The 22788-nt window shown below is 40.1% G+C and overlaps 9 protein-coding genes across 9 annotated transcripts; 3 read left to right on the top strand and 6 right to left on the bottom strand.

The window, feature by feature from the left end:
- Window positions 1–587: 587 nt before the first annotated feature.
- Window positions 588–1834, bottom strand: V1514DRAFT_323671 (uncharacterized protein). The gene has a single exon (XM_066926295.1). It carries the CDS (start codon window positions 1646–1648, stop codon window positions 746–748), a length of 903 nt encoding a protein of 300 aa, XP_066786271.1. The 5' UTR covers window positions 1649–1834; the 3' UTR covers window positions 588–745.
- A 314-nt stretch (window positions 1835–2148) lies between these two features.
- Window positions 2149–5234, bottom strand: V1514DRAFT_317341 (acyl transferase/acyl hydrolase/lysophospholipase; the record flags this gene model as incomplete). Its single annotated transcript, XM_066925833.1, has 3 exons — window positions 2149–4033; window positions 4083–4660; window positions 4764–5234. 3 exons carry the CDS (start codon window positions 5232–5234, stop codon window positions 2149–2151), a joined length of 2934 nt encoding a protein of 977 aa, XP_066786270.1.
- Window positions 5235–5739: 505 nt separating this feature from the next.
- On the top strand, window positions 5740–8525 carry V1514DRAFT_323666 (uncharacterized protein). Its single transcript, XM_066926294.1, has 2 exons — window positions 5740–7222; window positions 7288–8525. The coding sequence occupies exons 1-2, from the start codon at window positions 5947–5949 to the stop codon at window positions 8367–8369; spliced, it is 2358 nt and encodes a 785-aa protein (XP_066786269.1). The 5' UTR covers window positions 5740–5946; the 3' UTR covers window positions 8370–8525.
- Window positions 8466–9478, bottom strand: V1514DRAFT_323664 (acyl-CoA N-acyltransferase). The gene has a single exon (XM_066926293.1). The coding sequence runs from the start codon at window positions 9003–9005 to the stop codon at window positions 8553–8555; it is 453 nt and encodes a 150-aa protein (XP_066786268.1). The 5' UTR covers window positions 9006–9478; the 3' UTR covers window positions 8466–8552.
- Window positions 9479–9683: 205 nt separating this feature from the next.
- Window positions 9684–11639, bottom strand: V1514DRAFT_300836 (chromatin remodelling complex Rsc7/Swp82 subunit-domain-containing protein). The gene is made up of 2 exons (XM_066925537.1): window positions 11535–11639; window positions 9684–11483 (listed from the first exon to the last, which is right to left on the bottom strand). Exons 1-2 carry the CDS (start codon window positions 11569–11571, stop codon window positions 9835–9837), a joined length of 1686 nt encoding a protein of 561 aa, XP_066786267.1. The 5' UTR covers window positions 11572–11639; the 3' UTR covers window positions 9684–9834.
- A 295-nt stretch (window positions 11640–11934) lies between these two features.
- Window positions 11935–13474, top strand: V1514DRAFT_323662 (BIG/ATPase V1 complex, subunit S1). The gene has a single exon (XM_066926292.1). The coding sequence runs from the start codon at window positions 12349–12351 to the stop codon at window positions 13195–13197; it is 849 nt and encodes a 282-aa protein (XP_066786266.1). The 5' UTR covers window positions 11935–12348; the 3' UTR covers window positions 13198–13474.
- Window positions 13475–13476: 2 nt separating this feature from the next.
- On the top strand, window positions 13477–16702 carry V1514DRAFT_8813 (exocyst complex component Sec10-like protein). The gene is made up of 2 exons (XM_066930171.1): window positions 13477–14113; window positions 14170–16702. The coding sequence occupies exons 1-2, from the start codon at window positions 13756–13758 to the stop codon at window positions 16527–16529; spliced, it is 2718 nt and encodes a 905-aa protein (XP_066786265.1). The 5' UTR covers window positions 13477–13755; the 3' UTR covers window positions 16530–16702.
- Window positions 16581–18432, bottom strand: V1514DRAFT_323660 (Quino protein amine dehydrogenase). The gene is made up of 2 exons (XM_066926291.1): window positions 18197–18432; window positions 16581–18149 (listed from the first exon to the last, which is right to left on the bottom strand). Exons 1-2 carry the CDS (start codon window positions 18404–18406, stop codon window positions 16791–16793), a joined length of 1569 nt encoding a protein of 522 aa, XP_066786264.1. The 5' UTR covers window positions 18407–18432; the 3' UTR covers window positions 16581–16790.
- A 535-nt stretch (window positions 18433–18967) lies between these two features.
- On the bottom strand, window positions 18968–22774 carry V1514DRAFT_300826 (Pleckstrin homology domain-containing protein). Its single transcript, XM_066925536.1, has 3 exons — window positions 21219–22774; window positions 19699–21165; window positions 18968–19643 (listed from the first exon to the last, which is right to left on the bottom strand). The coding sequence occupies exons 1-3, from the start codon at window positions 22716–22718 to the stop codon at window positions 19080–19082; spliced, it is 3531 nt and encodes a 1176-aa protein (XP_066786263.1). The 5' UTR covers window positions 22719–22774; the 3' UTR covers window positions 18968–19079.
- Between the last annotated feature and the right edge of the window lie 14 nt (window positions 22775–22788).

Below are 22788 nucleotides of genomic sequence, written 5' to 3'. Positions count from 1 at the left end.
TTCTTCCACCGTCTTGAGTTGCTGAAAAATCACACAGTTTAAAACTGCTATTTTTGCTTTATAGTAGCTCTGCAACTTTGTTGTTTTGGGCCGGCCGTGCTGCTCGCTGGCCTCCATGTACAAAAGCTCACGTGCGGCATCTTCGAGACTTGGGCCAAGTCTAATGATTGAGGTCGACTTTATGTAATATAGTTGCTCGAACACTTCCATCATCACACGAAAAATTGTAGTGCATTCAAATTTATCCAACTGATTACACATGGTTTGAGTTCTGTAAACTGATAATGCTGTCAATCGTCAATGACTATTTACTTGGCACTTTTAGGACTCGGTCAACAAGCTTACCCTTTGAAACTTTTTCTGTGACATATGATAGCCACTTCTGCCTCCAAAATGCTCTAACGAAGTCTGATAATTTCATGTTGATAAAATAGTATCTATATTTTTTAAGATGGTATGAAAGTTCGTATTCATGGGCATGAGTTCGGACGCTCTTTTTATACATAAACAACTGACTTTTTGATTGTATTATGAAACAGTCTCATCGTCTTTACTAACTATTTTACACGTTATGGTTAATAATATGTGGCATTTTCAAAGTTTGCAAGCCTCAAATAAGAGTTAACCTTGTAAATCAAAAATAAACATTTTAGCTTTGGGAATTGACGATGGATAAGACAAAAGTTTATGCTCAATCCAAACAAAAAAAAATTTACATTTCATATCGCATTAATTACATCGTGTTCTATATCGTTGGCTTCTTTGCGTCTTTTAATAGGCCATCTAGAAAAGCTTGAACCGCATCAGATTTCCATAAATCTTCTAATTCTTCTTTTGACCAATTATGCTGGCCATCCTTAATTTTGATAGATTTAATCGCCTCTGATGCTTTCTTACCAAACTTCTTGATTATAAGCCTGTATTGTTTTTCAATCCACTTATCGTACCGGTTCGTCCTGGTAAATGAGTCCTTTGTACCATGTACCACTAACACTTTTCCACCTTCAGGCGGTTCTATTTTGTTTTCTAAGTCCCTTGCCAAAATCTGATGTATTTGAGGTTCCCCCTGAGAAGCCATAAATGACATCGTCAATAATACCGTCGCCGGCCAAAGAACAGGAGATAAAAGCATGTATGCAAATCTTACTCCCTCGCTAGCAAAACTGGAAGAATCAATCTTCGATGCGATCATGGCACCGTAGCTATACCCGACAATTAGCACTGTTCTCACTAACGGGTATGACTGTGTTAATGCTGAAATCACGCCCGACAGATCCTGTTGTTCTGATTTCGACGTCCAACTAGTCCGCGTCGTAACACCCTTAAAATTAAACGCATAAACGACTGCTTCGTATTGAAATTTTTGAATTAGTTTTCTCGCAAAATATCTCACTACCGGATCATTTTTTGATCCGCCTAACGGTGGATATGGATGTGCAATCACAACACCTAATACCGGTTGTAATTTATTCTGTAAATCCATTGTCGAAGATATTACATCAATTCCCGTATGGTCCTGTAATACGGGCTGGTATGTATATATATCTGTAGCTAAAATTTCATTTGACGTGGATGAAGCCGCCGGAAGTGACGAGTAGTTCACATGAACAAACGGCGGGTTCTCGTTGTATACCGATGCCTCTTCCATGGCGACTTAATATAGCTGTCAATTTTTAAGCAGTTGATGATATTCTATGCTAATTTGAAGACTTCTTATTATTTTCTGAACATGGGATACAATAAGTGCCACGTTCTCATTGGTGTGACTTGGTCGACTTGATGGACGATAATCTGGCGTTACAGATTTCGAGACCCCCCCCTGAATCACAAACATCGCGTCGATCTTTTCTCAGGGGTAAACCACGACCAGTAACGCCGTACGGAACAATTAATTTTAATTATACTTTGCTGCAAACCCGATGAAACAAACATGAGCTTTTTTACATTATTATCCAAGCCAAACTAAAAATATATATTTGTTCCAGGCAGACTTTTGCAAAATTGATAGCAAGCTAGCCCGAGAAACAATTTGTGTAAATAATAACAATATCATTCGCAAAATATTTTTATGCGCACCATAGTAATACCTAGCAGTTGCGTATTACTTCGCTAAAACAGCCATCTAATGCATATTGAATAATAAACGTATCATAATACATCTACAACATAAGTGCAGCGCCTTGCATGTTGATAAGGTTGCCCAGTAGCAGTGATTAGATCTATGACTGATGCTGCTGCAGATGTGGCAGTCTGCTGCAAAGTAGGCGACAGTGAAGCAGAGGGCGGCTCGGATGCAAATGCCACTTGATGGGTATTATGCAGTGTAGACTCGCCATGTACAACCACATTGCTTCTGCTTCTGCGTAATCGTGGTGACAGCGTTAAAGAATTACTATTGTGGTGATGCAGTAATTGTGAAGATGATTTAGTCGCCCGAGACCTTGCCGACGACGATGCGCCGTATCGAAGAGGCCAGTAATGTCCACTCATGCGCACTCTTTGTTCTCGCATCGGTGCCGACAGCTCTTCAAAATCAGTGTCTTCCTCCGTATTGTCTTCCCCCGTTTCAGATTCGATACTCGGTGGTAGAAATATTGTAGAAATTTTTAGGACGTTAGGATTATTGATCTGAGCCGAAGATGTCATTCCTACCGGAACTGGTATTTCCGACGCTGTTCTTTTCCTCCGGGGGCTAGCTTGAGTCGATTCTGGTCGAATATATGATGAATAGGCATGCTGATGATACAACGTTGGTCGAACTTTTGCAGAATGAATGCCAGGAGTGCCAGCCAATGACTCACCCATACTCAGATTTGTGCTCGAACCTGGTCTATGAGAATAGTTAAAATGGTTATAGAAATACCCATCACTCCCTCCACTTAAACGCCGATTGTGATATGGAGAGATGGGCGGAGTTTCTATGACTGGATGTGACATCGAGGATCTTCGCGAAACTTTGGTCCGAGTATGTAGAGGAGAAATTGACGGCGACGCAGCAGCAGAATTACCTACAGTCAAAGACGTACCAATATCAAAGTCTGTATCATCTGGCAAAATACCCATGACAAAGTCTGAGGTTGACTCATTCACGGCATTATTGTCATCATTATCAGTTTCCTCAGTCTCATAAGCATCTTCTTCATTATAATCTTCCTCGATAGCATTCTCGACTTTAAAAGGTTCTGCAGATTCGCCTTCTTGAGGATTCATAAATTTTGAATTTGCCATAGACAATGAACTACTACCAAGAGAATGGTTTAAATTCGTAGATAAATCCACAGAGCCGCTTTCAATATGTCTGCGATCATTATTCTCTGAAGAAACAGAAAGTCTTTGCGAGCTCTTAACCATCGCACGAAAGACAGCTCGCGATCTCAATTCCAAGATGCAAGCATCAAGAGCTAACTCAACCGCGCAGTGATTTCGTATGACTGAAACTTTGGGCCACGTAGAGACTCTTCCTCTTCGTTTGGTATCGAGCAAAAATTTAGAAGTTGGATTTTTCATAATCAGCGGAATTTCTGAAATAAAAACTTCAGGCAAAATTGTAACGTCACCGGAATATGTCTGCGAAAGAACCGACCGTAGTTTGGTGCAGACGTTCGGCATAATTCCAAGTTCCGAAGACATTAATAACCTATGCATGGTTTCGGAAATTGCAAGTCGTAGTGCCCTATCGGTAATCTTTGCAGATATTGATACTGCATTAGCCACAAGATCGGTAGCGATATTTTTCTTTTCAAGCCATGATTTCAAAAAAAAAGGACAAACGGAAATCAATCCACTATTATTAAAATATGGTTTAGGCAGCGTAGATTTTAAAAAAGGTACGACATGAGGGTTAACTTGAGACACAATGAAATGATTAACGTTAAACATTTCATTTAAGCGCGACATGGGAAGGTCGTTGTCAACTGACCCGTCAATCCAGTGTTGTGGTGACGGATTCCAAGGAACCGGCTGGCCTGAGTATGGATCTTTTGCGAACAAATCATGCGAAGAAAAAACAAACGGCACAGAACAAGAGGCACACCTAGAGTAAATTAAATAACGGATGTCAAATATATATGAAGTTTGCTTACACTGCAGACCAAATATAAACATTTGGGGCTGTAAGATAGTTTAAAAGCCTAGGAGGCTCTAAAACACTAGCACTCGAAACAGGAATATTTAGCACTCTTCGAGTTCGATTGTAGGCTTCTTGAAACGTTAATTCACCGAAAAGTTCTTTCATAGAAATTTCAAGATATGATATATCTGTCCATGCACCGTGTTTGAGAAACCTAGCAACCTTGGTCCACGGTGATTCTTCATGGCCCGTCTCTTCAAAAACATCCAGATTGAAGTAAGTGAAATTTTCCAAAAGCTCCGGAATTTCGTTATCGGTTCGAGTACAGAGAGCTGAGGCTACAATAGCACCAGCTGATGAACCCGAAATAATTTTGGGAAGCAAGTTGCACTCAATCAGTGCTTCGACAACACCCGAATGAAGCATGCCCATAGTGCCACCGCCGGATAGTAGTAGAGCAGTTCTCCCAAAGGCATGGCGAGTCCGAAGCAACTCATCTAGTTTCGAATAATCATCAACATACTCTGCTTCTGAATTATCATCCCCCGTCCTGATCTGTGCATTTAAAACTGTAACAAGACATTGTTGAACCTCTTTGATGTATTCATCGATCAGATATTTTGATCCGATATGGGAATGCATGTATAACCACAAACGTTTAGTTGACAGTTGACACAGTTGTTATTGAACTTACGCTAGTATTTCCAATATCGCCAATATTGCGAGTTAAAGATGTTCTTAGCAGAAATAGTAACCTTAGGTAGTTGCCAGACTCCCTTACAACACGAAGCTCTTTTGTTCTTTCGGCCACCAACTGGTAATCATATTCGTTTGATACAGGATCCTCTTTCCACTTTTCGTTTCCAAGCAGAAAATCTAATTCTCTAGATGCCCGTGACCATTCTTCATAAGAGGCAGCATTTTTCTGCATCACAGTGGCGACTGCAAGTCGCTTCTCATAGGCATCTCGTTGATTGTACTCTTCAAATATATATTGTTCAGAAAACGGATCTAAAAATCTGTTGTAAAGTGATTTTAAATTCGAACGTATTTGCTTTACAATTTCCACTTGAGATATGTTTAGATGCCAAGTAGGTCGACTGTCAGCTTGCAGAGAGTCATTTGTTGGACTGTGAGGCACGCCCGACGTAAGAAACTCCGTCATAGTGTGCTACTCTAGCTCTTAGTGTTGCATGTTTTTTGCAATATAAAAAATTAAGCAAATTGAACGTTGTCTGGTACTATCGATGTCAAAGTTGGGCTAAATCGATTTCATCATTGTTGGCGATTCCACTGCCCACGTGATTATGATTAGCCGAAGTAGAAAGAGGGCTATATATTTAGGCCGGCTCAAATATAAACACCGTAAAACCAAGCGACACAAAAAATTAATATTTCAAATAATGTGTAATCACATTATTATTATACCAATTAAAATTTGTATATTATTATTTGTTTGTTAATTACCGGATTATTCTGAGCTGATAGATTGTACGATATATGGGTTGTCGTTTTGTAGAGCGTCCCTTGCGGGTGACGTATCTGAGGGGACCGTGCCCAAACTCCGCAAGCGGCCTGGACGAAGCCGTGGAAAATGCGGCGCATTTATTAGGGTTATTGGAGAGCCCTATATATATGCCCTAAAAATTTTCTCTCCGCCATCGCAGTCACAAAGCAGTCCCATTTTCCCAGTTTTTCAATCCATTTTTTTTCAAAAACTTCAAGGTTGAATAGTGAGCTAGGCCTAACCCAATTTATCAAAAATATATCGGGAAAAACCCTTACCCCGGTGATTAAAGCCGCACCGATTGCGGCAAAGCTTGCTTATCGAAACACGGGTTATTTGCCCACGTTGTTGTTAGGAAAGCAACTTGGTCATGGATGGCGATAGAAACGAGCAATCTAATTTACCGGGCGATGAAAGTATAGTCTCTCACGAGGCCATACAGGAGCAATACCTTAACCCTGACCCGAATGCTTCAGAATCTCATTTTCCTCAGTTCATAAATAATTCGACTGAGCATGTGGGATCTCCTGTCAGTACTTCTGACGAAGTTGATGTTTCTCAAGATGATCTTGCTCAACAAGTTGCTGTAGCTTTGGGAATTGACGCTAGTACTTTGCAAGGTGCTGATATGATGCAAATGCAGGAGTTATTAACTGCAATAATATCTGCTGCTGGCGATGACAATAGCGGAGAATTTGACTTACAAACTGCACTTAGTGCGGTGTTACAAAGTGCTGAAGAAGAACATGATATAGGTCATCAATTGACTGAGCAGGAAATAGAACTCGAGCCAGCGCCTACTGAGCAACTGGAACAGGAACATGAGCAGCTTCAAGAAGCCATCGAAAAGCTCCAAGCGGCAGCTCCTACAGAGCAGGATTTCGGTATAAGTTTTTCGAATATTGACTCAGAAGCGCTACAAGAAGTTGTTGTACAGCACGTAGCAGAAGTGGAAAGCGGAGGGCATGATCATTTGCTTGACGCTGTAGCACACGGTGTACAAGAACTTGAACAAGAACACGCACACGCACATGAAGAAGAACATGAAGAAGAACAAGAACATGAACATGAACATGAACATGAACAAGAATTAGAACAAGAACAAGAACAGGAACAGGAACAAGAACATATTGAACAATCGGAGCTTCACCAGACTATAACGTCAGAACTTGTTGATTCTGATATATATATTCCTATAGACCGGCGGCTTGCAATTGATTTACAGGATGGAGGGTTACCAGATGATCAAGGTATACCTGTTGCTGTGCTTCCTGATGAAAATCAGGGACAAAATATTCAGCCACATATTTCTACTCAAGATACCGCACAAGCTGATGATGAAGAAGTAAATCCTTTAGGAAACATCAACCTGGCAGAGTTGCTTATGGGTGTCGATTTAACAGATCCAGTGGCAGCAGTTGCTCAGTTACAGGCCGCGACAAATATAGATCCAGCTACACTTCTTCAAGCTGTCACTACAGCCCTCAACTCTATTCTTGAGGGAGAAGTCGATGAAGACTTGTCTGAAGATCTTTCACGGCGGAAAAGAAAACGGCCTATTCCACAAACTGAAGAGGAAAAATTGCGGTTAAAGCTAGATAATCGTCTTCGCAAACAACGGTGGCGCGAACTCAATGAAGAACGCAGTAAGTTTGTACATAGTTATGACCCTGACCCCTTTTTTTTTTAAGTGTTACTAATTTTTATTAAGACAAAGATAATGATCTTAGAGGAAGGGTTATGCGGCGTGCCGATATCATTTTTGGAAAAGAGAATTTGCAGCAAAAAATGCAATGGATCGATCAAGAATTTAGTAGAAGGCGGCAGAAAAGATTGAAACGGCTCCAGCAAAAATCAAGAAATTCTGGAGATGACGGTATTGAGGGAATTCCTGCAGAGCTTTTAGCCATGCTTCAAGACGAGCTTGCCTCATTGCTGCAACAACACATTTCTTCCAATTCAGAAAAACCGGTCGAAAATGAATCGGATGAAAATTCAAAGCCTTCTGAATCTCATAATCCTGTGGTGGAAAATACCAATACTGCCTCAGATTCTTCTGGAGTGGTCGCAGCGGCGGCGGCAGCGGCAGCTGCATCTGCGCTTGAAGGCATAGATTTAGGATCTGGAATTGATGAGTCAGTTCTCATGGAAGCTGTTTCTACTGCGCTCAGCAGTATTATTTCAGGAGTTAGTCAAGCAAATGATCAAGAAGAGTCAGCCCGTAATCAACGAGTTGATGAACAGAATCAAATTGCGATTCAGAAAGAAACTGTTGATACTGTTAAAGAACCCCAAGACGAATCTCGTCCAAAGTTTCATGAAAAGCATAATGAAGGAGCTAATGAAGAACATCGTGAAGGACCTAGCTACAATGAAATGAAACTGCAGGTAGAGATCGAAAATGCAAATTTTGACGGAGAAATTAGAGATCAGACAGCATTGTCATCAGTAATACGACCTAATTTGGCAAACATTCAAGAACAGTCCACGAAAATACCAAGCTATCCAATGCTTCCGTCGCATTTTTTACCAAAAGCACCAAAGCCGCCAGCTTATATCCCAGCTCTTCGGCCCGATGGTTTAAGCTTTTCTGGTGGCAAATTAAATACTCACACTGCCCCAATTCCGTCATTAATAACAAGTGGTCCTTCTAGCGCGCCTGGTCCTACAAAAAAAATCAGGTCTATGGGGTTCCCTCCTATGTTAACGTCACTGGGTCCAATTCCACATGCAAGTTCTCGGACTAAATCGCCGACAAGGGAATCTTTTGCGTCTTTCGAACAAGAGGCATAATTTTTTTTTTTTAAAAAATATCTTCGGTTTATGGTGTCGGTGTATTATATTAAATTGTTTGGTTAATTTTTTAGGGAATGGGTGGGTGTTTTATATGTATAATAGTGGTGTATTTTAATTATTAGGATACCGATTAAAAACATTTATCAGCCGTAATTATGTTATTGAGGCTTCCTTATAAAATTATGACTTGGGCCAGCGATATACAACGAAACCGTCACGTTTTCCAACTGATGTATAAAGAAGCTGAGCTCGGTGATTGTGCACCTGCGTCTGCCAGTATACCCTATCAGCTTTTGTATCTTCTCCAATTTTATAAACGTATTCAATAAGCTGCCGGCCAACACCCTTCAGTCGAGCTGAGGGATCTACAAATAAGTCGTGAAGATATATGTAGTTTTCAATCGCCCAGGTAGATCGGTGGGTAACCCAAGTAACAAATCCAATAACGGTCTTATCAGCAGCTTCTGCAACTGCAGCATATACCGTTTCTGTAAAATCGAAAAATCTTTTCCATGTTGTCTCTGTAACTTCGTCATCGAGTGTTGACTCATAGAAAGTCAGATACTGTTGCCAGAGGTTCAGCCAGGCCTTCTTATCGGATTCTTTGATGGGCCGAATAACAACTTCAGTCATTACAAATAATGTTTTTTTTTAAAAACCAAAAGAATTATATATATGTAGGTTGACCAGTTTTTGTAAGCGTAGGAAGGTGAGGTTTCTTTTATAGATTTTGTTATCAACCTGGTATGAATGAGTCTGCACGTGGAGTAATTTGATAAACCCCTGGAAAAAATCATAATTATATGCGTTGCGGAACAGTTTGCCTGAAGTGGTATAAACTTAAATACGTCGGTTACAATAACAAACTTTTATATATCTCGTAATAACTTCTAGTTACTAGTTTGTTATACATTAAGCGGAACAACTAGTAATACATTAAGCGGAACTAGCAATATTTCCAACAATTTGACGAATCAATTCATAATGATTGCCCTGTATTACCTTGTTCTCTTGGAATAGATAATGAGAAATATTGGAGGTTGCCATTCGTATATCTTATGTTACTTTCAAGTATTGATACCTTTTAGAGTTAAAAGAGTACTTTTCAATATATTATTATTATTCACTTATTCTTATGATACAACGATAATTAGAAAAATATACGTAGAAACATACGATAATACAAGTATAATCCCTAATCCACGCAGAATAAATTGTACCCTCTAATTGGACGGTAGTAACTGTACACAGTTGATACAAACGTTATACCCTAGAATAGTCCAATATTCTCACAGATATATATTATACTTTTTAATATATTTATAACATTTACCAAATATCGTACACTTTTTTAATACAAATAATATGTCACAGACCGAACAAAACCCCAATGAAAATAAAATACACACGACTGCTGACTAAACAATCCTAAAAGCGTTCCAGTATGTATTATACCTTTCCATCATACTGTAATTTCTTCTTGCTTCAGCGTCGAAGAAATAACTACAGTAATTTCACTTTCATCGCCCTTATTTTCCGTTGTCCCAGTATCTTCATCAGCTTTACTCTTATCTGAATCTTTTTTAGGGGTCCAAAAAGTTTTCCAATATTTATTACGAGCAACTCTCTTCCGGCTTAAAAATGCATTAAAATCAATTGCAGATGCTGCTGCTTCAACAAGTGAATCTGCACTTGCCCTAGTTGCGACTTTATGTTTTATCGTCTTTGTACTTGGAGCTTCGTTTTTAATTGACTCATCCTCATAATCAGTTGGATTTTCGGAAGACAACGTAAAAAGACGCGTAACCTGATCGACAGATACGTCAGTAAATCTGCTATTCATATGCGCTCTAGTGCCATAAATTATCTGATCTGCTGAATCAACCTTTGAGTTAATACTATTAAGAGACCTGTGATCGGCCAATGCAGAAGAAACAGATTCCTGACCATATGCCGACGGTGAAGAATTTTGATTGTGCTGATTTAGTGTGGCCAATGATACAATTGGACGCTTCTCAATTGCAAAGTCATTTTCAGTAAACCCATCCTCAATTGCTCTTTTTTCAAAATAGTCATCTCGAACACGACGTCCATCTTCAATAACAAGACTACCAAACTGACGGAACATGCTTCGAGCAGAAACCAAAGCTATTTGTCGCGATCGATACGCATAAGGAAGATGTCCTAATTCAATCAATGTCTCTTTGTCCGACTGTGATGCAATAAGCTTGTAGAGTGATTTATTTTTGTTGTATAACAGGTATGAGTCTCTGTAGCTAAGTTCTTTGGCGCACTCGGTCGCCAGCATAAAAACTTTTGATCCATGGTCTGGAAGAACAAAAGTACGCATTCGATATATGCGGCCACCCAATAAATTCCCATCCGCATCAATTTTAGTTTCCCCCATGGCGTCAATTTCTGCAATAATATACTCATCTCTAGTGTCATTTAGCTTATCTGTTGTATGCTCCGGTATAGAGTGAGACTGTGGTGCACCCCTCCTGCCTTGACCTCGATAAATAATACCAATAGGCCTGTTATGACTGGGAGTCATTGGAACTAGACCCCTACGTTTTCGGCCAGGTCCGGGTTTGACAAATCTTGATGGAGTAGGAACTGATGTAACAGAAAGTCGTGTTGGTCTTAAAAGGACTGAAGATGTTACTTCAACTTTAGTGTTTTGAGGCTCTGAAGACCGGGATATGGACTCCCGGCCTATTTCACCCTCTTCTTTATCATCGCCATTACCATCGCCGTCGTCATCGTCATCGTCATCATCGTCATCATCATTGTCAGCGCCATCACCATCATTATAATCACCATCCTCATCATCAGCCTTGTTCTGCTTTGGATGCTCTTCAATTTCGCCTTCTTCCACATCTGCCGCATTGGGACTCAATTGTCTGTCAGCTCCATTCACGTCATCTTCGACCTGATTTTCACTTTTAGATGTGCTTCCATAAATAAGATTTAAATCATCTACGCCTATTGAAGATTCTTGTACCGAATCAGGAGAACCAGATCGTGACGGCGAAACCTTACTTCTTTTGGAGCCGGGACTTGATGACAAGCTCCTTGATCTCTTGCGCGGGCTGGAGGCACTAGCAAAAACTGCTTGCGCATGTTAGCACTATAAATCATAAATTCGCTTAAAATTCCTACCATCCCCTCCATCAGCCAAACTCTGGCTATCATTCATATTCTTTGCTTGACCAGCTTCCTGGTTGTATGGTTCCCCCACGCCAAAGGATACACATATATTTGGTTATTAGTATAGAACGGCAAATCAACGACATAAACGTGACGTTGTTTTGCAACAACGAGCCATAAAAATATGGTCATTTTGTGTCACCCCCAGTTCAGCACGTTATCTGACGATGACCAATTCTGTCACCTACATATAGTTTACGCAAAGTTGTGTTTTATACCGTAATGCTCACAATATTCAGTATTTATGTTGGGGCTAACCTAATCTGAATTAGTGTAAAATTTGCCCGCCAATCGTCATGAAAAGCAAAGGGAGCTCACACTCCGCCGCCTGCACTGAGTGAGTTGTTGTCTGCTCTTCTTCAACACCACATTGTAATTACGTCGCTTCAACGCAATCAATTTTCGTCATGCGGTTCTCAAATTCTTTTAAAGGTGTAGTGTTGGCTCTTGTGGCTTCACTTTCGGCTGTTTCGGCTTTTGAGGATACTTCGCCGTTGATGCTCCTCTCGTCGAAGAAGTATGTTTTTTTCAGTATCAACGGGTTGAGTCGTCTGCAGCAATGTTGATACATGTAATATGTGAATATGGGGGGAATGTCGAAAACTGTTAGTCATTTCATCTTGGACAATTGATGAAGTCCGAAGGACATGATCATTATTCTGTGTGAATAATGTGTTGTCTATGCAAGGTCTTATCAATTGAAGGAAAAAAGTGCATGGTTGACATAAACTGCAACACGACTTAGTGGACGGCTCGACCGTATTTGATGATATATAAGTTTTCTAATTATTTATGTAGGGTCCCTGCAGTTCATGAACATATCTCGGGTGCTTCGATCACATCTTCCGGGCATTTTGAAGACTTGGCTCGCAAACTTGTATTAGGACATCAGGCCGATGTGTATGTCGTTGTAAACCAACCTGGTCTTCATGCGTCTGACTTTTCTGCCGTCTCTGCTGAACGCACCACGCCTAATCTCCGCAAACTTTTTGACCAGGCTGAGACCGCTTACGCAGTTCGCAATGCTCATGGATCTTTCGATATTGAGAGTCTGGAGAAGCACATTGTTGATACTTATGGTGCTGATACAGTTGTTATTGATGCGGCGTCAGATGCGTTCTCTCTTCCCACAAATGATGGTACTAAAGTTATTCGTCTTGAGTTCCCTGTTCTTCCAGTTGACTACACTCGTGCCGCCACTCTTGCTGATAATGACGCATTCCTGTATTCCGTGATGTCTCTCGTTCGCACTGAGAATTATGCTGTCATTTTTGCTTCTACTCCTATCTCCCGTCCTTTTGCAAAGAGGGGAACTGCTGCTTCAAACGCCGTTCCTACCAACACTACTGATGCTTACCCAACTGGCGTCTATGGCTACCCTACCGGGTCTGCTTTTCCAACAGAGATTCCAGAGGGAGCTCGTACTGATGGTTCCCTTTTCACCAGATACCAGTTTTTCACGCCTGGTATCTTCATGTCAATTATTGCTTCTCTTATTCTTATCTTCATACTCGGCATCGGTCTCAAGTCAATTGCCTCTATCAAGATCTCATACGATGCTTTTGAAAAGGAAACAGGACCCCAGCAATTAGCTCAACAATCTATCAAGAAGTAAATGCATTGACTTAATTATTTGCAAAAAATATGTTTTTCATTTACTAGTGTTCAAGGTTTCATGATTTTTCAATCCAATTCATTTTCAAAAATTTCTCTTTTTCTAATCATGTTTTGATGCTGCTGGTGTGTTTTCATTTCTTATTTATTATCGGGTGGTTTTTTATACATACATACATACATACATTTTTCATTTTTTATTTATGTTTAATTTTTTTTTTTTTTTTTGTCATACATTGCCATGGGTTCGGTTTTGGAAGGAGTAGTATAGACATTTAGTGTACACACTGTATACATGTTACAAATTAGAGTTGACAGTTTGATATGTTACGTATTTCTGTGTTGTAAATTTGTAAATTTGCTGGTGCAAATAGTGGATTTGTTGTGTGTAGCAAGAAAGGTTGTCAGTCGACTCCAGCTGGGAACAAGATTGCCGGCCAAAGCCAACGCGAGTCGTCAGTGTTATTAAAACTCCACCAACTCCAGATCCATACCGTCTTTACCGGCTATCAAAAGTCACAGTGCAATAGATTGTTCTTTTAATTTAGTGGGGCGGGCAATGCCGGTCAAATCATCTTTAGAGCCATCAGCCACAGACCGTCCATCCACCCGTTCTCGGCCACGAAGACTGACTCCATCATCCGTTCCTCCAATTTTTCCTAGCTCTCCCGAATGTCAAAAATTGATTCTTTCTCCAGTATTATACGGTCAGATTTTGTCTTACTTGCCCGTTAAAAAATTTGCATCATGTGCTTTAGTTTGCAGAGCGTTTCGCCAGATCGTGTATGACGATGCCAATTGGATCATATTATTACGGCAAATAAGAATATGGGACAGTAACATTGCTTCTGAATATAAGATCAATGAAGAAAGGAGGAAAAATGCCAAGGAGATTATAATTCATGACCTCCAAGGAAGTGAGTCACAGTTTCCTACTATATGTTTTATTATCATGCTAATGTTTTGATTTCAGGGAAAATAACCCCGCTTAATGTGTTGTCTACGGTGCATTCATTTCCTGGATATGCAAGGTTGGAATTTTCGAGGGTTTACAAGTTACTCGGGCCATTGTACCAAGATCTCACTGATCCACCATCTGCAGTTCGCAATGACCCGAACGTATTCAAACTCTACCGATCTCCAGAAGAACAGGCACAAATTTTGAACACGCTTAATTTATTTTCTTTTGCTACTTTGGATTCAGAATCATCTGAAAGAAGACAAAGACTTCTAGGCATCATAGGAATATTTGAAAATGCCGCATTAAAGGAGCTAGAGACTGGTCTAGAGGACGATGACTTTGAAGGGAAAGCTAGAAGGTATTCCAACGTGCTCATTTTACTGAATGGGGGGAACACGGCAATACAAACATATGTTCAGCATGCACCTATATTCTCATCAATTAGCCTCCCTAGTGCAGGCGCATGTTTCAGGGGAGATGACAAGACTGGGACGGTTAAAGTCGATTTGACTCCAGTAAAGAAATTTTTAGAATTGTTATCCAAAGCTGTATCAAATGAAGAAACCGTTATTCAAAAAGTTTTTGCTGAAAATATTAAGATTGCTAAACATGCACTGACCGCAGTAATAGATCGTGTCGTGGAGGATTTGCTTGGAGAGTACACAACTTCTTTAGTTGAAATTGCACATGGATGTGGAAATGCTGATGTCTATCTTCAAACTGTTGCAGGAACATATGAAGCACTGTTGAGATTTACTTATGATTTGCTTGTTGATGATCATGCCGAGGATGAAAAAGAAGAACGAAAACGATTACGAGTTTTCCATTCTGAGGTTCATGAAGTAGTAGACCGAGCGTACGAGCAACACGTCGATATTTATTTGCAAGAAGAGATTGATAAGTTTAAACAAAAATGCGAATACGAGGTCAATACGTTCGAGAAAAGAGCAGCCAAGCAAGAATTAGAGACTGAAACAAAGTTGCGGAACAAGTATAAAGATTCCACGTCATCAAAAGATAGCACTGGAGACGAGCGATTTGATTTTTTGACTTCATTTAAAAAGGTTATATTGCTTCCTGTGGTTGCTATCGGCAATCCCGGCCTTCATATTACCTCCAGCTCGTCAAAGGCTTCTTCATCAGTACGCGACGATATCTCTGAAAAACAGTCTATCACAACTATTGGCAATTACAATCAAAAAGATGTTCTTCCCGCATCAGAACTTGCTGCCAGTGCAGCTATTTTAAATTCTCGGTTAGATTCTATTAGAACACTTTTCTCTCTTGAGGTAGCTCTTAATTTGATACAAGCAGCCCGGGAAAGTATTGAAAGAACAGCTTTGTTTTCACTTTTTGAAGGACAAACTGGTGACGAAGCGAAAGAACAGTGTCAATTGATATTTGTTTCCTTATTGGAGTCATTAGGTTTTCGTCATATCGAACACGGATTTGACAAAGCTTTACAACATTTGACTGAATATCGACCACCCACTGCGCCAGCAACAAGTGTTGACAATGCCGAGAATGAAAAAACTGAACGTCCAAAAGAAGTAGAGCCACTTGTGACTTTTTTAGAACTTGTTAATGTGGGAGATCTAATTCAGCAAATGGTTGATGTGTTTTATGAGAAAGAATTAGTCGGCCGTCGGTTCGTTGATCGAACAGACTTTTTAAGCCCAGCGTTCAAGGAAAAACGGAAATTTGAACAAATGCTGGATGAACATGTTGCTTTAGGTCTAAATCGCGGGATTGACGTTTTGATTGAACAAGTGAATTATATTCTGGCCACTCAACAGAAACGAAACGAGTTTAATATTAACAATTATACGGTTCATAGCGGGGTTAACAAAGCCGACACATATGTTACTTCTTCTCAAGTAATAGATTCGAGGCTTGGGCCTACAGACGCTGCTATTAAAGTAGTCGATACGGTATCGTCGCATACACGATTATTGAATGGAAATACGGACAAGACAACGCTAGATGTTTTTTTACAAGAAGTAGGTTTGCGACTGTATAACTCACTTTCTAAGCACATCAAAAAACAAACCATCGCGGTTGATGGTGGCGCGGTGTTATTAATATCAGACTTGAATTACTACTACCGGTTTGTTGAAACAGATCTTCGACAAAAGGTGTTACTTCCGTACTTTGCTGCTCTGCGAGAAATTGCACAACTTTATCTTATTGATTCAAAATCATCTCGAGAAATAGGAATAGTAATGACAGACGTTGTTCAGAAATTTGCAGGCATAGTGAATGCAGAGGACCTGTTGGAGTTTGTCCAATGCCGTGCTGATTGGCTTCTTGTTAAAAGGAATGTCGAGAAATCGGTTTATGGAATGGGAATCACAGATTGCTGTGTTATGTAGGAGCATTTCTGCATTTTGTTTGCTTTTAATTTTTTTACAGATCTACATGATTTTTTTTTTTTGGATATGGAATTGGAGTTTATTGTTTATGATAAAACATTTACAGATTTGTGCCATAAAATGACGAACATCGTAATAGAAATGACCTTTAAATAGCTTAGTTGAGGAGTATTGCTGGAAACATAAATTGGTTCAGAATACATTGCGATCCGATCAAGACAATGAAAAAAAAAAATTCCAATCTGATTTAAATAATACATTTTAATGCTTCCAAAGTTTAACGGTCTTATCCCTGCCGCCACTTGCGACAACTTTCCCGTCATGACTCCATTCAATACTATACACCTCATCTTTGTGACCTGGTAAATCCATGTACAATTTTCCTTGTCGAATATCCCACACTTTTACGGTACAATCTTTTGAACAAGTTGCTAATAATCTCGAATCTGCAGACCAAGAGCCCATGTATACGGCAGCAACATGACCTCGCAATGTATTCAGAAATGCACCAGTTTGTCCGTCCCATAATTTAATACTATTATCAAACGAGCAAGATGCCAATAACCGGCCGTCAGCTGAAAACACGACTTGGTTGATGGCCTTTTGATGACCCACCATTCTTTGAATAGGTTTTGCGTTCACACTGTTTGGGTCAATCGTGCCGTTCGGAAATGGATTCCAAATGTACATTGTCATGTCATCACTAGCGGTTACGACCCGCTCAGTAACAACTCCATTCTGTGTCGCAGATTTAATAAACCTTGCATGTGCTTTTTGCTTCAACGAGTCCTTACCATCTATAGCATTCTTGGCATCCTTAGAATATGGATCAAATCCACCAGTTTTAAGAACAAAGTCTGTACTTAGAGCAATAAAGTTAACCCAGTGCGCATGGGCGTTCAACGTCTTGAGTAAAATAATTTTATCGCCTCTTGCGTCCCATAATTTAATTGTTTTATCCTGAGAGCCCGTATATATAACACCGAGACCACCCCATCTAATTGAAGTTACGCTGGCAGTATGCCCACTAAGAGGTTGCAACATGAGCCTAGTTCTGACATCCCAAACCAGTACCGTCATGTCCTTAGACGCGCTCGCCAGTCGTAATCCTCTTTCTTCGTTAGAAAGATGAAGAGGTTCAAATGTTAATGACGTGACAAATTTCTTATGGCCTTTCAATGGCTGACCCAACTGCTTGCCAGTATTAGGGTCCCAAATGCGAACCGTGCCGTCCATGCCTCCGGTTGCCAAAACTTCCGCATCGGGACTCCATGCCACGCAAAGAACTGACTGCTCATGTCCTTTCAAAGTCGCAATCGGGGTTCCTGTATCCGTATCCCAAATTCGAGCAGTACCGTCCCCGCTTCCGGTCACAAGCCTGCTGCCCGTCTTGGGTGAAAACGCCATTGAAAGAACCGTACCGCCATGACCTGACATAGTCGCACTACATCGTGATACCGATTTGACTTTAAAAATTGCTTGAGGAACATATTCTAACGTCAAAACATCTTCAGTCGACCGATGCTGAGGTTTAAGAACGTCCGTATATATATCTGAACTTATTGAGATGGGAGCTTTCCCGCCAACAACTGAAAACAAGTACGGAGTCGGATCGTCAGACTGCGCCCGTTAGATCAAAATCAAAAATAAAATAAAATAAAACATACGGTTCCTAATAGTCCATTAAGAAGTAATTCAAGTTGTGCGACCGTGCAGGCTCCCGGAATACGATGAATTCCATTTTGCACCAGGCCGGAATCGGCAGCACGAAACTGCACTTGAACAGACGGAAGATCTTCTGGCGTGAGATTAACTTCTCTAGGTTGTTGAGCTTCACGTCTCACACGTTTCGAAGCTGGTGGTAATATCGTAGCCATTACTATTGTTTTGCTCTCAAGCAATATCGCCTTAAAAAAAAAAAAATTAAAAATGTGAACGTCGACTTGGACACCTCCGTTGGGAGAAAAAATTACGATGCACTAAACCTTTTTGAGACTCAGGGGTATCAAGAGAAAGTTTTCTGATATAGTTTGTTAGAAGTGCGCTTACAAAAAATAGCAGATACAATAACAATAAACACAAAAATTTATAAATAAACGAACAAATAGACAAACAAAATAAAGATATCATTTTATATCAACAAATGCGTGGAAAAAAGAATAAATGAAAAAAGCATCACCCTAAGCCTGAAACCTTCAACATTTATCTACCTTCTTCTACTGGCTGTTTTGTAAAGTTGTTGAAACATATGATCAACATGATGACTACTAATTACAAATGTAAATTATTTTTTTATAATCTCTGTATGCGCAATTGAAAAGTACAATCTACAAAGTGATACTGATTTCACTCTACAAAATTCAAAACTACATTTTGTATCATTTCGTGATCATTCAAACGGGGTTGATAACTGATCATGCATTTCCTTAACACCCACACCCCCCCCCCCAAAAAAAAAAAAATATAGAAAATGCACCATAAACCAACCATGACCTGCAAAAACAACATAAAATCTTAAAATTAGTTTTTTAAAGGCTCTTTATCAAAGCATCAACTAGTAAACTTGATGCTATCGTCATGGATTCGTCCAACTTCCTGCATCAGAGTCGAAACCCATAACTCTTTTTCCATCCTCGATCTCGCCATAAATATCAACCCCCTGCCTGCTGTTCCCAAGGTATCCGCACTGTAAAACGTACCATTTCCTGTGTTTTTCTTATGTTGTGACTTAAACGTCTTTTGGAGATCTTTCCCGGCTAGCGATGCCTGCTTGCTTGCTCTCCAAATTACAAAGCATCGTGAATATTCGCCATCCGATGCAGTTGTTCCGTCAGCATAAAGTCGAGGAAGCGTATACATTCCTGGAGCTCCTCCAACAACAGCATACGAATTTGCGTGACTTAAAAGATCTTGCTCTGTTAAGATACCCGAATAAACATAACATTCCTTCAGCGAAATTACTTCTCGTTTTTTGTGATATATTTTAGGAACTTCCGTGCCTGTTGCTGAACGAACATGATCTTCAAATAATAAAAGATGCCCATGACAGATGATAACATAAGTCGGTTGAAATGTTGAAGCTTTTCTAAATTTGAAAAACAATGACCCTTTCATCTATATAAATAAATATTAACATAAAAATTAAAATCGTGAATTCCTAATGACCTACCGTTATGCTGCGACAAAATCCAAGTGGACAAACATTATAAATTTTTGGATCGGCAATTCCACGTAAAGATTCCCACTTAGACAACGACTCGCCTAGTTGAGATTCCGTCTCGTCATCGATATGCAACTGAGCAAAATTATCCGCTTTAACTGCAGTCATCGCTTTGGCATCAGCTTCAATTCGTGCCTTCCAATAAACTTTAAGCGCCTCCAACCGTGCTATCCATTCATCCCGAGTTATTCGATTAAATGCTTGCAATCGGACAACTAATCCGGATCGAAGAATGAGTTCAAGTACACGATCGTCATCAAACTCATTAACAGTTCCGTCTTCATATTGCGAGCTTTCGTTTGGTCCATTTCTATTAAAGTTCGGGCCTGCTCCGACGCCAATCTCAGAATCAATGTTCTCATTCCGCTCAACCTTTCTGATTTCAGTAACGTCACAAATATTGATAACACCAGCTGAAGTTAGCATCTGATATAACTTCCGGTATGCCTCTGAGAGTGCAATATTATCTAATTCTCTCAACTTTTGTTCATCTCGTATTCGTGAGTTATCAAGCCACTCGATAGAGTCATCTTTAAGAGGATATGGCGTGAACTCGTGTATAAACTTTCTATTACCAGAAGAATCAGTAAGCGAGAATGGCTTCTCAAACGCGGGAGGGTTTGCGTGATGTGGACTGCAAAAGACGAGAAGATTATCATGAGTCATAAAGTAAAATTGCTTGTAAAATAGTCTGCCCAAATGTGTTTGATTTCCTGAATGCTGAGTCAGTCGAATAAGAAAGCCTTCAATTGACGGCGGTTCAACCAGAGTTGCTGTGCTGTTTGTAGGATTTGGAGCCCTAGTTGGGTAATGCACTTTTTGCCGCAGTTCCAATCCATAAATATTTCGGAGCGACCGAGTGGCATACAAATGTTCTTCATTGAAATCATATAGCCACTCGATACGGTCATAACGACGAATGGCCAAGCCAACTGTATGACTTTCACGCCAATATTTGATCGTATCTTTATATTCTGGAATGCGATCCAGGATATTTAATGCCGTACCAATTATATAATCCAAAATTTTCACAGAATGTTCTTCTTCACGATTTTCACCTAAATCCCCTGGGATTTCTGTGGTATGACTCTGAATACTGTAATCACTGCTTAGCGGGATTACAATCTTTACAGTGGCTTCCAATTCTGGCACCTGAATGATTAAGTCTCTAGAAGGCTTTGCACCAAGCATGCTTCTTAAAAATCCATACCATTCTAAACTCAATGATGCATTCCTTAATCGCATTATGAAAACCTTGGTTTTCTCTAAAACTTTTTTTCCTACTGAATCCGTCTGCCATAAAACTAATGACTTATCAAGCGATGAAAATAAATTCATGTTTACAGATGCACGATCAAGTAAAATTGTATGTGACAGTGATACTGGTGTTTTTTCCAAAGCGACAAACGGCACAGTCTGATCCATTAGCAAACACAAGAACGAATACTACTTTCCCAATGATAGCTTACCAAGCATTTGTATAATTGCATTAAAAAAGGAATAGCTGAATCTCCTGTATACCTGACAACAGCAATATATTCTCTAGCCTTTTCAAGAACATTCATATGAACATGAGTTCCATCGTTAAAATCAGAAGGCAGGTTCGGAACATTTGCAGACTTTATGCCTATAAGCATGCGATCTATCTTCACCACTTGACCCTTTTCGAGTCCTTCTGTATTAGTCACATCAAATCCGACGGTGTCATCCAAAGAATTTCGAACACGAGTTCTTTCGTCTTGCTCATGAGATTGCATTTCTGGCAAAAAATTAAAATCAAGATTACGAATTGATTCATCTTCTGAATCATGACTTCCGTGACTATTCGAATCGGTGTCGTTGCCATGACGCCTATTTTTCAGACGCTGCCTAGCAGAAGAATTGTAATCTTGTTTTTGCCTATTTTGATCATCTTGTTCAAGTAATGTTGCAAGACTTAATCGAGCCGCATTTGGTTCAGCAAAGTGAAACTGAGGAATAATGCCAAGCACGTCATTGTTAGTATCCGGCGTATCAATAGATACTGAAGAAACAGCTCGTATAGGAACAGTATAGACAGGTCGAATCGTAGAAGTGTCACTTCCTTGCGAAAAAGATCGTCGAGATGATGTCGGAGACAAAGATCTATCCCTATACGATATATCTAATGAAGGCACAGCTGAAGACCCACGTGCCGTTGCAAAGGACTGGGTCGAAGCCACGCTTGATGGAGCAAATACGAGACTTTGAAAAACGGAACCAGCATCACTACCAAATCGGTTAACATTACGGCCGCGAGAATATGAATGACTCATATCAACATATTGGTTCTCGCCATTGTATCTGGTAAAGGGAGTTGGCTGTTGTTCTATTGGCCTCGCAATAGCAGACGAATCTACTGAAAGTAAAGATTGTGATTCTGGATCCTGATAATTGGAAGACCCCCTTGAAGGTCCAGCAATAGATCGAAATGGCGATGGTTCAAGTTTTTTTGAGTTTGTAGTCCTGCCGCTTTGGATGGTGACCTTGTCATGTTTTTTAGATGCTGTGTCAGATTGCGCACTAAAACTCAATCTTCTTGTCGACCTCAGACTGGCAGTGCCGGGTTTCCCAACCGAAGATGCCAATCTCACGGCGGCTTTACTGCTCGCAACTGTGCCAGGATCCCTTCTAATTGTGATCGGCACAGAACTACGAGCAGATGGCACAGGAATTTCTGAATCCGGAAAGGTCGACGACCACGCAGCCTTAAATTCAGCATCACCAACCCTCGATACTCTAGCAAGCCACAACTTCTGATGACGCCTGAGCCATTCTGATGGAATCGGGCCAATCAAAACCGTTCTTGACGTGGCATGAATATGATCCGGGGTCGCGTGTGACAATCTAAATGACGTGAACCGATAATTATTTGCATAATGAGAATAAGATTGATGCTGATTGCCGACTTGGTTTATTTCAGTCGGCAAATAAGATAAAGACCGAGACATGACATTTAGCCATTCAATTTACTCTGTATAAAATGTTTTTGTTGATTATTTGTTCCTGAAACCCAAGGAC

Source organism: Lipomyces japonicus, assembly GCF_038497905.1.
Source record: "Lipomyces japonicus strain CBS 7319 unplaced genomic scaffold V1514scaffold_1, whole genome shotgun sequence".
NCBI classification, from domain to species: Eukaryota; Fungi; Ascomycota; class Lipomycetes; order Lipomycetales; family Lipomycetaceae; genus Lipomyces; species Lipomyces japonicus.
Note: the sequence above shows the minus strand (reverse complement) of the source record. Positions and strands in the feature narration are given on the sequence as shown.

Excerpts from the sequence above, each read along its gene's own strand:
- V1514DRAFT_323662 (XM_066926292.1), top strand. The coding sequence starts at position 12,349 with ATGATATATAAGTTTTCTAATTATTTATGTAGGGTCCCTGCAGTTCAT.
- V1514DRAFT_323660 (XM_066926291.1), bottom strand. The coding sequence starts at position 18,406 with ATGGCTACGATATTACCACCAGCTTCGAAACGTGTGAGACGTGAAGCT. Across the intron at positions 18,150-18,196 it reads TTAATGGACTATTAGGAACC|TCTGACGATCCGACTCCGTA; the intron begins GTATGTTTTATT and ends TAACGGGCGCAG.
- V1514DRAFT_323664 (XM_066926293.1), bottom strand. The coding sequence starts at position 9,005 with ATGACTGAAGTTGTTATTCGGCCCATCAAAGAATCCGATAAGAAGGCC.
- V1514DRAFT_300826 (XM_066925536.1), bottom strand. The coding sequence starts at position 22,718 with ATGTCTCGGTCTTTATCTTATTTGCCGACTGAAATAAACCAAGTCGGC. Across the intron at positions 21,166-21,218 it reads TGCAATTATACAAATGCTTG|ACTGTGCCGTTTGTCGCTTT; the intron begins GTAAGCTATCAT and ends CTAATGGATCAG. Across the intron at positions 19,644-19,698 it reads GATTTTGTCGCAGCATAACG|ATGAAAGGGTCATTGTTTTT; the intron begins GTAGGTCATTAG and ends TTATTTATATAG.
- V1514DRAFT_323666 (XM_066926294.1), top strand. The coding sequence starts at position 5,947 with ATGGATGGCGATAGAAACGAGCAATCTAATTTACCGGGCGATGAAAGT. Across the intron at positions 7,223-7,287 it reads CGAACTCAATGAAGAACGCA|ACAAAGATAATGATCTTAGA; the intron begins GTAAGTTTGTAC and ends ATTTTTATTAAG.
- V1514DRAFT_323671 (XM_066926295.1), bottom strand. The coding sequence starts at position 1,648 with ATGGAAGAGGCATCGGTATACAACGAGAACCCGCCGTTTGTTCATGTG.
- V1514DRAFT_8813 (XM_066930171.1), top strand. The coding sequence starts at position 13,756 with ATGCCGGTCAAATCATCTTTAGAGCCATCAGCCACAGACCGTCCATCC. Across the intron at positions 14,114-14,169 it reads AATTCATGACCTCCAAGGAA|GGAAAATAACCCCGCTTAAT; the intron begins GTGAGTCACAGT and ends TTTTGATTTCAG.
- V1514DRAFT_300836 (XM_066925537.1), bottom strand. The coding sequence starts at position 11,571 with ATGAATGATAGCCAGAGTTTGGCTGATGGAGGGGATG. Across the intron at positions 11,484-11,534 it reads TTTGGCTGATGGAGGGGATG|TTTTTGCTAGTGCCTCCAGC; the intron begins GTAGGAATTTTA and ends ATGCGCAAGCAG.